The sequence below is a fragment of the Uranotaenia lowii genome, chromosome 3, assembly GCF_029784155.1.
Source record: "Uranotaenia lowii strain MFRU-FL chromosome 3, ASM2978415v1, whole genome shotgun sequence".
NCBI classification, from domain to species: domain Eukaryota; kingdom Metazoa; phylum Arthropoda; class Insecta; order Diptera; family Culicidae; genus Uranotaenia; species Uranotaenia lowii.
In genome coordinates, this window is record NC_073693.1 from 313,883,036 (window position 1) to 313,899,793 (window position 16,758).

At 38.8% G+C, this 16,758-nt stretch overlaps 1 protein-coding gene across 1 annotated transcript; it reads right to left on the reverse strand.

Moving 5' to 3' along the window:
* Positions 1-14,878: 14,878 nt before the first annotated feature.
* Positions 14,879-16,351, reverse strand: LOC129753748 (uncharacterized). The gene has a single exon (XM_055749593.1). It carries the CDS (start codon positions 16,349-16,351, stop codon positions 14,879-14,881), a length of 1,473 nt encoding a protein of 490 aa, XP_055605568.1.
* Positions 16,352-16,758: the final 407 nt, after the last annotated feature.

Below are 16,758 nucleotides of genomic sequence, written 5' to 3' on the forward strand. Positions count from 1 at the left end.
AATATAAAATTTTAATTTTGATTACAAAATCAAAACCAAAACTATGAAACTGCGATCACCACCACAATTTGAATCTTTCATGAAATTCTCACATAGATATTTTAACCTTGACTATTAAATTTAACTTCCAGCTGAATTTGAATTTTTTATTTTGATTCCGATTCTGAGTACTGCTTTTGAACCTGAGTTTCGGATAGTAATTCTTACTAATTATGAGCCAATAAGCGAAATTTTAATATGAATTTCAACCAGAAATATCTTATTTGAATTCTGAATTTTTGGCTTTTAATGTGAATTTTTTCTTCAGTTATTTATTCGAAATTCCAGTTGTGAATCAGAATGAAAATTTCAATTGATGAAACTGTTTCAGATTTTACAATTCTTGATTACGATTTTGAAACTTTCATTGGTTCCAATTCTGCATAAGAATTAAAAGTAAAAATTTCAAATCTTCAAAATGGATTGTAACTTTGAATATTTTCTTTTCATATTCCAAAATGATGAGTTTCACAAATAGAAGTTTTAAAATCTAAAAAGAGATTCGAATAAGGAAATTTTCCCAATGATGATCAAAACTTAAGTTCAGTAACAATAAACTGGATACAGAATCTGAATTCTTATCAAAGACAACGAGTTTCAATGCTAGTAAGCAAATCAATCATCCAATCAATGGCTGTAAAAATCTGGAGCCAATATCAAAATTATTAGATAAAAATCATGAAGAAAAACACTTGACTCTTGTTTATCGAAATACATCAATCGTTTTTAAATCACTTTTTTTGAATAATTCGCAATAATTTTGATGAAATGGACCCAAAAAATTGGGACTCAAGTACAAAATTTCAATAATTTTAGCTATTTTTTTTGTTAATTTCAGCAGTGCAAAAACTCGGACTAAATCTGGGTGATTTACCTTGGATAAGATTTTGAGGTTTTGGCTTTAATTCATAATCGAGATTGTTATTCTTGAATTATTTTAGACGTTCATCAAAATTTTATTATGAATTTGTAATTTTGAGTAAGGAGAAGAACATTTTGCTGAGCATTTTTGGATCCTCATGTTGGGGGGGGGGGGGGGTTTAACCTCAAACCCCTCCCCCCTTCCGTTCCTACGGCCAAGGATCAACATGATTCAACAATCATAAGAGCTTGTTTTTCGGAGCTCAAAAGTAATAATATTTTCGTCACTTGAAAACCTAGTTGATTTTTTTTTAAATTTTTCTGTAAAAAATGATATGGAGATTTCACTCTTGCAGAAAATTAATGCTACAAGATCTACAAAACTATTCCTAGTGAAATTGCATTTGTGAAAATACGTATTTCCTTAGAAAAGATGAGTGTCCTCTAACATTTTTATTTCTTCAGGTCAAGGAGTTATGTGTTTGTTTTATCTTGAAGAAAGGGTTATTTTTGTATATTTGGCTATTTTTCGGTTAACATATTAAAATTATCGAACTTATGATTATATCCTACATGATGAAAATTTGATGAAACATTATGGAACTGGTCAATTTGATTGAATTGATCGTTTATTCTTTGTCGAGAACTTAGTATCACCATATTGTTTTCTTTTTGACCGGTACTGTTCGGGATCGACCGGAAAGTATCTCAGCAGTATATTACCCAAACTTTAGCACGTAATAAGTTCGGCAACCTGTATACAGCATGTATATCACTTGCTAGCAATGGAGCAGCAGCATATTGGCCACCGCCGCTGTTCGGTTAGGATGCTGTGTACCTTCCTTGAACTAAATATGGGCTCACTTTTCCAACTTTTCGGAATATTTTCCGAGGGATCGGAATAGGGTTAGTTCATTTATGGGGAGTAGAATGAATCCTTTTTGCCATATATTAGGCTAGGTGTGAACGTGTGAAAATAAGAACTAAAATGCTAAACATCCTTGGCAGGATACTTTCCTTCTCGGTATTCCGAGATACATTTGGAGTGGTTTTCCATGTCTTATAAGGATCATGGGTTTTGAGTAGATGTTTTCGACAAGAGTTCATCGAATATTACTTACTTTTCGCAACGATATGTGGATTGTTTACATTTTCGTGTCAATTTTGACTTTATTGTAGTTTTAAGAGGGAAAAGTCGTTATAACCCTTAAGCATATTTCACTCCGTTCTTAAAATGTAGCACCCCACAAAGCTGTCGGAAGTGGATATAAATTTCCAAATATCTTAGAACCAGAAAATATATGTTTGACCATACTCTGCCTACCCGAAATAAAGTAGAAACAAAACTAACCACTTGATTTTCCCAGCCATTTTTCCATTGCCGGTCCGATTTTCTTTATCTCGTGAAAAACCGTAAATACCGAATGCCAGTTGCACAGCCGAAAAACGTGTTTGGGAATTGTTTTCCGTTTTCTCAAAGCTCTGAATGTTCTAGCTGCTCTCCACTCTACTGGCTTTTCACATTATGGAGCTTCTCGATTCCCAGCGGAGGACATGGTGTTTATTCTTTGTTCCGGAAAAATGTACGACGACTGACTGTTGCTCGAGTTGCTCCTTTGAATTTGGCGGGCCCAGGCCAACATGTTCGGTCTTCTTGGGGGTGATTTGTTCCGTTTTCCGATACGATGCATGGGCCAGGAAAATTGGAAATTCAACTCAATCCAAATAAACCACCGGCAGCACCCGGGCAACCAAACAGCTGAACAAAGAATGAGATTGAGGAAAATTGAATTTAGTTAGATTGAATGTTGGGAATTAAGAGCAAGAAAAAAGGTGGCGATCGAAGTGGCAATGCTTATCGAAAGGATTAAAACATTAAATAAGTTAAAAACTCTTCGAAGTTTTTTCCTATTAGAGACACCAAATGTGTTTTATAATAAAACTCAATGCTGAACTTCTGAGGGCATACAGTCGTTTTTGTTTGAAATTTTGAATTGACGATAAACTTAGATTGAAAAATTATTATTTCAGCGGCAAATTATTTTTCTGTTACGGTCTTTTTCCTTGTTGGAAATGCCAAATCTATAATTTCAGCATAATTAAAAAATAACAGAACGACTCCTACCTTAAAAAGTTGTTCCTCAAGTTACTTTTTATTTCATCGATGGAACTTTTTAAAAACTTCAGACAAGCTAGTGCTATATTTCAAAAATCTTTCTCCAAAATTTTTACAAGTCCGATTTTCGTTAAATAACTGTGTTTAGACAACACAAACTTTAGAAAGCTTAATTATTAATAAATAATAGATAAGTGATCTATTTTACGCAAAAAAAAACTTTTAATTATTAAAAAGTGGAAGATAGAAAGGAAAATATGAAAATAAAAAGAATTATAGGCAGAGATCGATAGCTTCTAGGAAAAGGTATATATTTCGAACATGTAGTCCAAGTCAAGTATAGCCAACACATCTCTCGCTGAAACGTTGAGTGGCTTACCTCGGGTCCGAAGGGAGTCTATTTAATTCTTTCTGGCGACAAGAACTGGCTGAAAATGAAAAGTTTACAGTAGTTTTTGATTTTATTTTGCCTTTGCCTCTTTTCAAAGAAAAAATCTGTTTTTTTAAATCATCTGCGAGATTTTAAATACGGAATTGATTTTCAATGGAAATTTTTTTCTGGTTTCTTCCTACAATGCAAATTGCAAAGATTTCCATATTTTCGGGGTACATTGCTAAAAGGTTTTGCTTTTTGTTTTCAAAAGTCAAAATCGAAACTTAAATCTCAAATTTGGATTGCGTTTGTAAAACTCAGATTTTAACCTCAAAATTTGTATCCATTACTTAAACTTACTTTTGAAAGTTATTTATTTTGAGAGCTTTCTTAGAAAAAACTTATTCTATGTTCAAATTAAATATGTCTTCGACAGTTTAAATTTCTCTAATAGTTTACAGAATTTAACGTTCACTACCAGTCATGGCCGTAGGAACGGGGAGGGGTTTTGGGGGTTAAACCCCCCCCCCCCCCATGAGGGTCCATCAAGAGCAAGCGAGGATTTCTACTCTTCATCCAAAATTTGTTTCTCTTTTTAATATTTTGATGATGGAGTAAGGATATTCGATAGTAACAATCTTGACTCTGAACTGATGTCAAAACCTCGAAAATTAATCCCAAGTTCACAATTCAGCTTCCGTTTTTTTTTCAAATTTTCTCGCTTATAGATAGTAATTAATTTCTGAATAATAAATTTAAAATAAGATTTAACTCGCTTCAGAGATTTTGTTCCATATAATCAAAATCGAAATTGTAAAGGGTCATACGGTCAAAATTTGGTCAAGGGAAAATGCGTGTAAATCGGTGAAATCGTTTATTTAAAAAATCAAATTAAATTTATTTTTCAAGTTTTATTAGTATAAAATTCAGGAAAAATATTCAGTTAGGCTTCCGCTTTTCCAAATCCGAATTGCCGGGCCTTACGCTTAACCCCTGCCATCAGATTTTGTACAGCCACCTTGTCCACCTTCTTTGCCGCAGAAAGCCAGTTTGCCTTGAACTGCTGCTCGTCCTTAGCAGTTTTTTTGGTCTTCTTTAGGCTCCGCTTGACAAAGTATTTCTCAATTGAGCGGAGCTCTGGCGTGTTGGGAGGGTTCTTGTCCTTGGGAACCACCTGCACGTTGTTGGCGGCGTACCACTCCATGGCCTTTTTACCGTAATGGCAAGATGCCAAATCCGGCCAAAACAGTACGGAACAACCGTGTTTCTTCAGGAAAGGCAGCAGACGTTTATTCAAACACTCTTTCACGTAAATTTCTTCGTTGACAGTCCCGGTAAGTATGAAAATGCTGCTTTTCAAGCCACAGGTACAGATGGCTTGCCAAACCAGATATTTCTTCGCGAATTTTGACAGTTTCATGTGCTTGAAAATATCTGCTACCTTTCCCCTTCCTTTTGCCGTATAAAACTCCTGTCCCGGAAGCTGCTTGTAGTCGGCTTTGACGTAGGTTTCGTCGTCCATTACCACGCAGTCAAACTTCCCCAGCATCGTCGTGTACAGCCTTCGGGATCGCGCTTTGGCCGTCGTATTTTGTTTATCATCGCGATTTGGAGTCACTACCTTCATGTAAGTCGATAGTCCCGCTCGATTTTTGGCTCGATGCACGGTTGTAGACGATACACCCAGCTTATTAGCGGCATCTCGGAGAGAGAGCTTAGGGTTTCGCTTAAAACTACCGGCAACTCTCTTTGTCGTCTCAGCGGATTCCGGTTTTCGATTTTCCCCCCGATCCAGACTTCCTGGCTGTTGACAAACGTTCCCCAAACACTTTAATTACATTTTTAACGGTTGATTTGGCAACTTTTAGCGATTTTGCCAGCTTTGCGTGAGAGTTGTTCGGATTGTGCGAGCAAAATTTTGATACACTGCTCTTCTTCCTTGGACGGCATTTTGACAACTGAAGAGTGAATACCAAAATCAAAATAGGAGCAACATTCTACACACACACACACCTTCAAAATGAGGGGTGTTCAGGTTTTTTAAATGCAAAATTGAAAGAAATACGTCAAGTTGATATTGACCAAATTTTGACCGTATCACCCTTTATGGGGGCAGATATTAGTTAGGGCTAATGGTGGCGGTGGACATATGATGAGGTTTTTGGGACGGTTTTGCATCCTCAGTGAGATTAGAATCTCTGTTGAGAGGGTGCAGTAGACTTCCAGTTCCTTCAATTTAGGCGACATCAAGTTTTTACAAATGTTGATTACGATTACCGTGACTGCGGGTAATTCCGAGCAGCACATAATACCGTGCGTTTTCTGGAAAAATGCTTTTTTCTATGCGAAAAATTATTTATATCCAACATTTTAATTTTTTTTTAAAATGAAAACTTAAGAATCAAAATATGGAATTTGCGATCATCGATGGTTAAAATCTTTGAATTTGTATGAGAGTCTGGTAGATCAAACTTATTTGATTCAAACTTCATCCTGTGGTTGATTTTTTTTAAATAAAACTTGGGGTTGTTTGCATAAAACAAAACTAAGAAAATTAACTAAAATTCTTATTTATATTTGTAATTTGAAGCTAAATTGTGTGTACAAACTTGTTTTGATTAAAAAAAATTGAAATCTAGAAATTGAATTGACAAATTAAAGTTTTTAAGTTCATGTTCTCTTCAATTCCTCAACAATTTTATGTTAATTGAAAAACTCATTAACAAGCTAAGAAGCTGAATTTTGAATCTGCATTCTGAATCAGAATTCTAAACTTGAATTTAAAAATTCAGCTTTGAATCAGTTTCCAAATTTCTGTACGACCTGTGAAATGTTAAAAAAAATACGATATCCGAATCTTAATTCCAGATCAGAATTTTATGTGCCAAATTTTAAAGTGTTTATTCATGAATGTATTATTTAAATTCTGTAGTTCTGGTTTGATTTTTAATTGATTATTTAATTTATTTATTCGTAATCTATATTGCAATTCTAAATTAAAACGTGAATTTCAAATTTCAAACCTAAATCAGATTTTTCAATTTTGGATTACCATTTAGAAGCTTTAAATGTATCAATTTTTGTGTAAGAATTATGTTTAAAAATATTTGATAATATTTTAATGTAAAACATTTTTTTTTTCTATTCGGAGAACAATGATCAAAATATTAAAAACGCATATGATTTGCGAAAAACATGATTCAAATAAGATATGAAATGCAAAACCTAAAGAGACTTCATACAAAGAGGCACAATCTGATCCTCTTTGAAATAATAAGCTTGCACTTGCAATCCTGCTGTAGGGCTGCTTTTAAGACTGCTTGGTTTTGCTCTATTGGAATGACACTGACAGAAAATCTTAAATTCCAATCATGACATTTCGTCTCTTTGTTTACTATAGGCTCGTTAGCAAAACCAAATTTGACCAGGATTTCGAACCAGTTTTTCATTTTTAATTTCTTATGATTATTCGAACTGAAGAAACAAGAATCCCAAACTGGATATAAAAAAAATTGAAATTCAATATTGGTTTTAGAAAAATGGAACCAGAACCTCCGAAATGGGTATAATTTAAAATTGATTATTCAGACCTGAATTTATGAACAAATGAGAAAATTATGAAAACCAGTAGCAGAATTTCGAACTTGGGATGGGTTTTTGAGGTTTTGGCATGAGTTTTAAGTCTAGATATCATAATTTAATTATGAATTTAAAATTTTGAGTGTAGAGTAGAATACCTTGCTTCCATTTTTGGACCCTCCATGGTGGGGGGGGGGGTTAACCCCCAAAACTTCAACCTCCCCGTGGCCATGGTGTAAGCATTGAACTTACGCACAATTCTGTCAAATACCTACAGCATTTTATGCTTAACACAGCCCAAGAAAAAAATAAAAACGCCAGCACTCTTCGGTTGAAACGTCACTTTCTGGTGTTGCAAAGCGATAATGCTAAGTTGAGTTCGCAATACTTTGTTTACTATATTTTTCTTTGGGGTCATTCACTAATTACGAAAGTATTTAATAGGGAGGGGCTGGGGTGTAACCAGATTTATTACCAGGTTTATTATAGCTTGAAAGTCATCGCATTTATTTAATCAACACAAACTGTAGATAAATAGCAAAGTTCAGAGTGCACGGAATTAGGTGCAAAAGTGCACGGAATTAAAAACATGCAAGAGAGAGTGCACGATTATGTGCACGAGTGATTATGTGCACGAAACACATTTTTCAGAAGCATTTTTCCAAACTTTTCTCGTGTATTTCATCAAACTACGATATTTTTTCCTTGAAGTACATAAAAAATCCAACTAATGGTGGGTTTGTGACCTTTTGAATCATTCATTTGAATTTTTAACCAGCCTTGAAAAATAAAAATCGCTTAAGTGCACGGAAATACCCGCAGTCACGGTTTATTTATAAAAAATCATCCGAAAGTCAATTGTTGGTGTTGTTCCGATCGTTTTTGGTGTCAACAAGTGTGATTTGAGTGGTGTTGAGTGATGGCTAGCAAAGCGGAGAAAAAACTAGCAGCGGACCTTCTGACGAGACGACGAGCGTGTGCCGAACGAGATGTGGTGGAGAAATTCGTAGCGGAGTTCACCTATGAACGATATTCTTGCCAGGTTGCGGAACGTTTAGAGGCGCTCAACAAGTGCAACGAGTTGCTCCTGAACGTGCAGAACGATATCGAGATGGGTGACAGCGAAGAACGGTTCGAGACACATCTGGAGTTCTGGGTGAATTTCGAGAATCGGTTTTGCCGAGCGAAAGGTTTCTTGTTGTCCAAACTGGCTCGCATCGGCTTCTCACAGCATGGCTTCCAGTTTCCATCATCGGCTGCCGAAAATCGATCTTCCGAAATTTAGTGGAGATGAATCGTGCTGGATCTTGTTCCGAGACAACTTTCTCTCGATCATCCACTCCAACGAGGACATACCGATCGTCAACAAGCTGCAGTATCTGTTGCAGTCGCTGGAAGGAGAGGCAAAAAAACTGTTCGACTCTGTGGATATCCAAGCCGATAACTATGCGTCGACGTGGGACGCATTGAAAAAGCGCTACGACAACAAGCGATTCCTCAGAAAAGAGCTGTTCCGAGGCCTGTACAACCTTCCACCGATTCTGCATGAGTCAGCACAAGACCTCAATACACTGGTTGATGATTTCCAGCGACACGTCAAGGCACTGGGGAAGTTAGGTGAACCGATAGATCATTGGGACACTCCGCTCATCTTCATCCTGACGAATAAATTGAATTCGGCGACGATTCGTGCGTGGGAGCAAGATACTCGACAGAAGGACGAGGTGAATACGACGAGCTCATCGAGTTTCTAATTCAACAAGTCCGGATGTTGAAATCCGTGGACAGCGATTTACAGCATCGTTCCTCAGGCTTCACCGTTTCCAAGGTGGCCGGACAAATCCCAAAGAAGCAAGCCCCCATCAAATCTGTCGTAAACGCAGCTACGTCCGAAACCCAATTCAGCACTTCTCCATGCCACTGTTGTTTGAGAACACATCCCCTTCACCAATGTCCAGCATTTTCAAAGCTGTCAAGCTCCCAACGACGAGAGCTTGTGACACAGCACAGTCTTTGCTGGAATTGCTTCCGCGGGAACCACCAGGCTAGAACCTGTAAATCTAAGTTCCTGTGCAGGATTTGCCAAGCGCAGCACCATACGATGTTGCACGACCCAGCAGCAGCACCGAATGAGTTCTCACCCGAGAGATCACAAGCCACACAAGAGCCAACCATCTCAGCCAACCATCAATAAATCCATCCGTGCATTCAAATTCGACGGTTCTATTGGAGACAGTTATGCTGTTAGTTGTCGACCGATACGGTAGAAAGATTCCTGCTAGAGCTCTGCTAGATTCTGCAGCGATGTCCAACTTCATCACCAAGAAGCTGGCGAACGAACTCGCCACCCGCCAAAGCCCCGTGGACATATCAGTTGCCGGAATTGGAGTGTCAGTGAAGCGCATCAAGCACAAGTTAGCTGCCAAGATCGTATCCAAGAATAGCGACTTCTCCACCACACTCGATTTCCTCGTCATAAAGAAGCCAACATCATATCTCCCCACATCCCCGATTGATACAACTGCCTGGAGAATACCAGAGGTTCCATTGGCGGATCCTCAGTATAACGTTCCAGCAACAATCGACATGATCATCGGTGGAGAATGTTACCATGAGTTCCACACAGGTGTACGCCATTCCCTCGGTAACGGTTTACCGATTTTGGTGGACACCTTCCATATCACTAGACAAGGCTATCATCTTGTAAGATGCAGAGCGTTTTCCAGCCTCGGGCAGCGACGAATTTCTTTTATAGGTTGTACAAAGTATAATAACCTTAATGAAATGTGTATTTTTGGTTTACATTTTTTGGCTTCATATAAAGGACTTTCGATTCGTTTTTTTTTGTTGAAATTTTTTAAATGATATTCCAGTGGAAACAGATTTTTTTTATTGAATTTTTAATATTACCTGGAAGTGCTGAAAATAATTTTAACTCCTGTCATTTCACAAGGTGGAACAAGTTCAAACGCGCCTTATATTTAACCATCTACCTATTAAGAATTTCTTCTCCGAAATGATTTAGCATTATGTGAGGTAGGTCAGAAAGGGGTTAAAGGAATATTTCATGAAATCAAACGAAAATGCTGTGGAATCAAAGCATTTGATATTTTGAATCAGAGAACATTTTTTGATACAAAGGAAGACGTTTTTCGAAACAGAGGAAAATGTATTTGAATCAAATTAATTTTTATTAATCCCAAAATCAAAGGATATTTTCCTTTGTTTTTGTAGCACTTTCTTCTGAAAAAAAAACTTTTAGGTGCGTGTATAGCATAGAAAGAGATGGTGTTCGTTGATTTCGAAAAAGTATTTGACCGACTGAACCACGAACTCATCTGGGCAGCTCTTAGAAGACGAGGGGTCCCAGAGAAACTAGTCCATCTCATCGAAGCACAGTACGAGGCATTTTCGTGCAAGGTCTTGCACGACGGTGTCTTTTCCGAACCAATCCCGGTAACTGCTGGAGTGAGACAAGGATGTATTTTGTCACCGCTGCTTTTTCTCATCATAATGGATGAGATCTTGACTGGATCGATTGACTGTAGACCAAACCGAGGATTGCCGTGGAATCCTGCAACCATGGAGCAACTGAACGACCTTGACCTGGCAGACGATATTGTTTTGCTCGCCCAAACACAACAAGACATGCAGAGCAAACCCGACGACCTCACCGAAAGCTCCAAGGCAGCAGGTCTCAAAATCAATGTCGGAAAGACCAAGTCGATGGAAATCAATACAGAAAATCGTTCCAATTTCGTGGTAGCTGGACAACAGGTTGAGACAGTGGAGTGCTTCCAGTATCTTGGTAGCCAGATTACGCCTGATGGTGGTACCAAGAAGGACATCGAAACCAGGATCAGAAAAGCCCGATTTGCGTTTGCGAGTCTCCGAAACATCTGGCGGCCACGCCAGATCTCTCTACAAACTAAGATTCGAATCTTCAACTCGAACGTCAAATCCGTATCGCTGTACGGGTGTGAAACTTGGTGCACATATGCGGTGACGACGCGAAAACTGTAAGTTTTTGTGAATCGCTGCCTGCGGAACATCATCCGCGCTTGGAGGCCTGGCAACTGGATCTCAAACGTTGAACTTCATCGCCGGTGTCATCAAAAGACGCTAGAAATCGAGATTCGGGAACGTAAGTGGAAATGGATTGGGCACACGCTGCGAAGAGATGAAAACGAGATTTGCAGAGAGACGCTTGACTGGAATCCAGATGGGCATCGAAAAAGAGGCAGGCCCAAAAGCTCGTGGCGGCGAAGTCTAGCCGCTGAAATCCGCACAGTTGACGAGAACCTTGGCTGGCAGCAAGTGAAGACGCTGGCTCCGGATCGCCAGCAGTGGAGATCTTTTATCTCAGCCCTATGCGCCGGTCAACCGGCGCTGGACCCTTAGATAGATTAGATATTGCATAGACAACTGAATTCAGTAGACGGTCAAAACCATCATAGTTTAAACATGTTTAAGGGATAAGAGAGGGAGAGAAAGAGTGGTTTTTCTCTAATTTTCGATAACTGCCATTCATTTGTTAAATGTACACATATATTGAACTAAGTACAAAAATATTCAATCTTGGTCTTTAACAAAACTCTGAGTTTTACAATTCATTTGATGTTCATGAAAAAGGTAAGCGCAGTGTAGATCATATCAATCATAGCAGTGACCGCAGGAGTGCTTATAATTGGCGTTCCTGCACCACAAACCTGAACACCTTGTCTAGCGATTAGATGAATGAGCCTCAGAGTAGAACGAAGATCCAAATACTCTCGACGACGACCTGGAGTATATGGCAGCCTTGCCGTCAAGTTGAAAATGTTCAGAGCAATTGTTTCGTTCTGTAAAAGAGGAAAATTTAACGATATTTTATAAAAAGGTTTTTCAATTGATTGATCCTTACCACATCATTGAAGACGTCCATCGATCGACAGTACCAGTAACATTCAAATATGATTGCTGCCACGGCACAAAACACTATGACTGCCATTATCGTTATTCCCGTTAGCATGGATTCCAGTAAAAGCAACGCTGCTGTAAAACTGGCAAAATAGTAACTGATAAAAAAGGCAACCCTGATTGCTTGACCTATTTTGAAAAATGATCTGAAAGTATGTGATTATATTTCATTAGTTTTCCAAATTTCATTTGACAATGAAATTACATCAAAACGAGCTCATGTTGGAGGGCAACCGTGTTGACTTTAATTTTTAAATCTTTCCAAAATTCAGCTTCCATATACTGCATTTGTTCCGTTAGATCAAGACTAAGCTGAATCCTTTCGTAGCTTTTTGCAACCAACTTGAGTTCCCCAGTCAAACCGCAAATCAGAGATGTAAACGAGCAACAGCAACAGAAATATCTAGTAAAGAAAAATAATATCGCTACAGTAGAGTATGAATAGATCAAAAATTTTCCAGCCGATGGTCCAGAATACTCGGCGACAATATCCATCCAAAACGCCATACATTTCACATATTGGGGAATTGCCGTTATCAACAGATTCATAGTCAACATTACAAGAATCGCTAAAAATGTACGATGAATTGATCGGTAGCTCATTTGACGAACTTCAGCATCGTAATCGGGATCCCCTGACGATGTTGGTTTGGCAAGAAGAAACAATTTAGCCTCTTCGATAGTTTCGTGAAAATGGTTCCATACAAATCCGTTGATAGTTGATAAATTCACAACAATAATCATCGCTGTACGAAGAATCTTTATGAGAGAAATTTCATCCTCATGTAAAATAGACACCACAAAAAGGGCAGCGATTAACCAAATAAAGCCATTCATCACTCCTACAGATGCTTTCCACCAACGTTTCCACATATTTTCCGGTTGAACTCGTATTCCTAGAAATTTAGTATAACAGCATCAAAGATTTCAAGCATCAAACTAAGAGATTTCTGAGCGCTGAGTAGCAATAAAATGAAATATAGAACAAATTAATCTAACCTCCTAGCAGAACTATGACATTCATCAACCTGAAACAATCATCTCCGGGAACTTGGATATCAACCAAAAACTGCTTAAGTTTCTTAAAACTTCGCCTTAGCTGCAGCAGATGATGACCGAGAATCAACTCAAACATCATTTTGAAACGCACTTCAACGAAACACTAAGCGGTAGGGCAATTTGAACCTTGTAATTTAAACCTAACGTTTTCAAGGCTTTGTTTTGACCCAACCTGGCATCTGTTCGATACTCACGCTGATTTTCGTGTTCCGAATGTGTCAAAACTGTCAAAACTCATTTGATGGCTTTATTGCCTTTGATGATCTTCTAACGGGTGTTCCTGAGATAGATTTGTTCCATTTCAACACTTTTAACAACTTTATCGTAATTTCCTTAAGAAACTCGACATATGTTTGTGTCATTCCTATTGTTTCAGTGAAATTTTTTTTAAGACACCTAGAAAATATTTCTCCTGACCAATTGTTCCACATTGAATCCTGTAAAGCGAAATTGAATATCAACGATGAAGCAATAAAAAAATGATTGGAACATCAAACACTTTCTGCTTTAAAATAATTGCCCAAATTATGCAGTTCTCAGGGCATAATTAGCATTTCTCTTGGTTTATTCTTTCAACCAGGCACGTGCGAAGAACCCGTCCATGGGCTAAAATCTGTTTCACATAGAATCTGGTCGGATAAAATAGATAATTTCTCCGCAAAGAAATAACGTACAACAAAAGTAAAAATGTCATTTTGTCATTGCACTTTAAGGGAAAAAAATACACAAAAATCATTCGTCAGCTTTTCGGATGAATTTTCGAACTTTTTTTTTGTGATACCAGCCATCATTTTCTGCACAGTACTGCTGGTAACCTCATTCGCCATCTTGTTCCACCACTTTTCCATTTGAGTGGGTTTTTTCATGGTTCTGCCACATTTCTTCAGTTTGCCCTTAGCCCTTAACTATTGCCCAATATTTCTCGATGGGACGAAAATCCGAACAGTTTGGTGGATTGATACTTTTTTCAACAAAATCGATCTTGTTCTCCTTATACCACTTAACGACATTCCGGCTGTAGTGGCAGCTTGCCAGGTCCGGCCAGAACTTCACCGGACCTTTGTGGGACCGAATGAATGGCAAAACCCTCTTCTGGAGACATTATTCTTAGTAAACATTTCTATTCATTGTGTCCCCAGTGATGAAAATCTTAGTCTTCTTCCCACAACTACAGATCCTGTTCTCAAAACAAGAATTAAACGACGCGGATTCCGGTAATTTGAACGATTTATTTCTATCGTTAAATTATCCCTGTAATTATATTAATTCAGCATTTAGGGATTTAAATTGACAGTAAATTGCTTAATTTTACATTATAATGTGTGTGTGTGGTGTATCATTTGTCTACTCACGTTTAATGCCTTTTTGCTAATATTGTGTTCAGTCCGAAATTCGAGTGTCGTACGGTACGGCTAGCACTGATTTTAACCTGTGGCAAACGCAATTGTTTACAACGGTTATCTACCTGTTCAGATTTTAAATTGTTGTCTTATTTAGGATTTACCTGTTCTCCGGTCGGGTTCGGCACTAACTTTGATCGGCACTGACTATGTTCAGCGGAATAATTAGGTTTACGCCACGACTACCTGTGATATTAGACCTACATAAGTTACATACAGTTCAAATCTTTCACACTTCAGTTTACCTTCACGAAACTAAACGCACTTAATGCTTCTTCAAGCTAACGATTCCGGTGTTAGTCGTTTGGAACGTAACTGTAACGGTAACTAAATGTTAGTATAATTTCTAATCGAAAATTCTGTAAATGTTTACTCTTCAACTGTTTTCGCTAAACTTAATCTTTTCCTTCTTTCTCAAATCTTCTTCTGACACTTCTCGCTTTGGCCCAGTGACTCAGACTATATGTCCACTAAACTTAATGAGTAATTTTATTACCGATAATGATGTGTTTTACCGTTTTGAGGTTTTTCGGCTACCAGTGACGGCGTACTTTGATGGGGTCCACTTGATGGTAGAGGTGCGTCCGTAGATGACGTGACACTCCCCCCCGGTAAGCCAGAACCAGTATCTTGCTTACACTCCGTTGCACCGACGTCAAGTACCGCCAACTTGACCGCTGGTCGCTCGTAGACGTTGAATAAAGTTCGCACCGTTGCACTGCGTACTTGTCCGTCACGCTCGTTGACTTTAACCACACGACCCTTTGGCCATGAGTTTCGGGGAAGGTCGGAATCCACTATTACGACGATATCTCCTTCTACAATCGGTTTCACCGGGTAGTGCCATTTGGAACGATGGCGAATAGTTGGCAGGTATTCCTTTAACCATCTCTTCCAGAAAATATTGGCGTAGACCTGAGAGGTTTTCCACGTATTTTTCAGTGTAGCGAGGCTTTCATAATATGGTATCAAAGGTTTAGAACCGTGCGAAGATCCGAGCAAAAAATGATTCGGCGTCAATGCCTCACAGTCAGCATTTTCGATTGGAACATAGGTGAGGGGGCGCGAGTTGATAATAAATTCGATCTCCAATAAACTGTTGCGAAGAACTTCGTCGGTTGGTAGCCTTGGGAGATTCATGTTGTTCAGAATCTTTTTCACCGATTGCACAAGCCTCTCCCAGCTTCCACCCATATGGGGACTATTGGGTGGTAGGAATGGCCATTTCGTGTCTGCACTAATGAACTCTCGCATCATCTCATCTTGATCTAGGTTTCTGGAGGCTTCAATAAGTTCGCGACTTGCTCCTACGAAGTTGGTCCCACGATCACTGAAGATTTCAACAGGTGTACCCCGCCTGGCTATAAAGTTTCGAATGGCCATGATGCAGGAGCTGGAAGTTAATGAGTGGGCAATCTCTATGTGTACTGCGCGTACAACTAAACAGGTGATTAAAACTCCCCATCGTTTCTCGACACGTCGACCAACTGCAACCTGCATCGGGCCGAAATAATCGATTCCAGCATAGGAAAAAGGTCTGGAACAGGCGGCGAGCCTTGCTGGAGGTAGATCAGCCATCATCGGTGGTTGGGGCCGAGCGTTGGCATTCTTACAGGCTTGGCAATCACGATGAACTTTGTTGCAGACTCTTCGAAGTTTCGGGATATAATACTTCTGTCTTAGTTCGTTCACTACTGTTTCGTGATTGAGATGGTGGTAGCGTTCATGAATAAAAGTAACGACTAAAGTCGTGACACGGTGACTCTTTGGGAGCAAGATAGGACACGCAGTATCCGAGCTTACAAACTGGCAATTGGAAATTCTGCTTTTCATTCGTAGCACTCCTCGTTCATCGAGGAAGGGTGAAAGCCCGTAGAGAGCACTAGACTTTGGGACACGAATTCCATCCTGGTTGATGTTAGATAGCAATGCATACTCCTCACTGTATTCCTCCAACTGTGCCATGCGATAGATATGACACTCAGCATCCAACAATTCCGTCTGTTGCAGTACGCCAACTACTGGCTCTTTACCAGTCCGTCTGGCACGAATATTACGGGGATAACGAATAATAAAGGCCAACAAACGAACCAGTTTCATCCAGTTAGAGTGATCGTTGAAGTTAATCAGGGGTTCCTGTATCGAATGTACATTGATTTGTTGAACTATTTCAGTGTCCGTCCAGCCATAACATGTCAGTTGTTCTTACACGCCTTGGCTGGGTTGTTTATGGGCCATGCTCAATGTCCGGCGATTACCGCAGCTCAGAAAAGCAACTTGCGTATAACTATCATGTTTGCCAATGTGATGAACTCCACTTAACAGTGAAAGAGTATTTTTCTCTGGATAGTCTTGGAATCCAATCAGATACG

Excerpts from the sequence above, each read along its gene's own strand:
- LOC129753748 (XM_055749593.1), bottom strand. The coding sequence starts at position 16,351 with ATGGCACAGTTGGAGGAATACAGTGAGGAGTATGCATTGCTATCTAAC.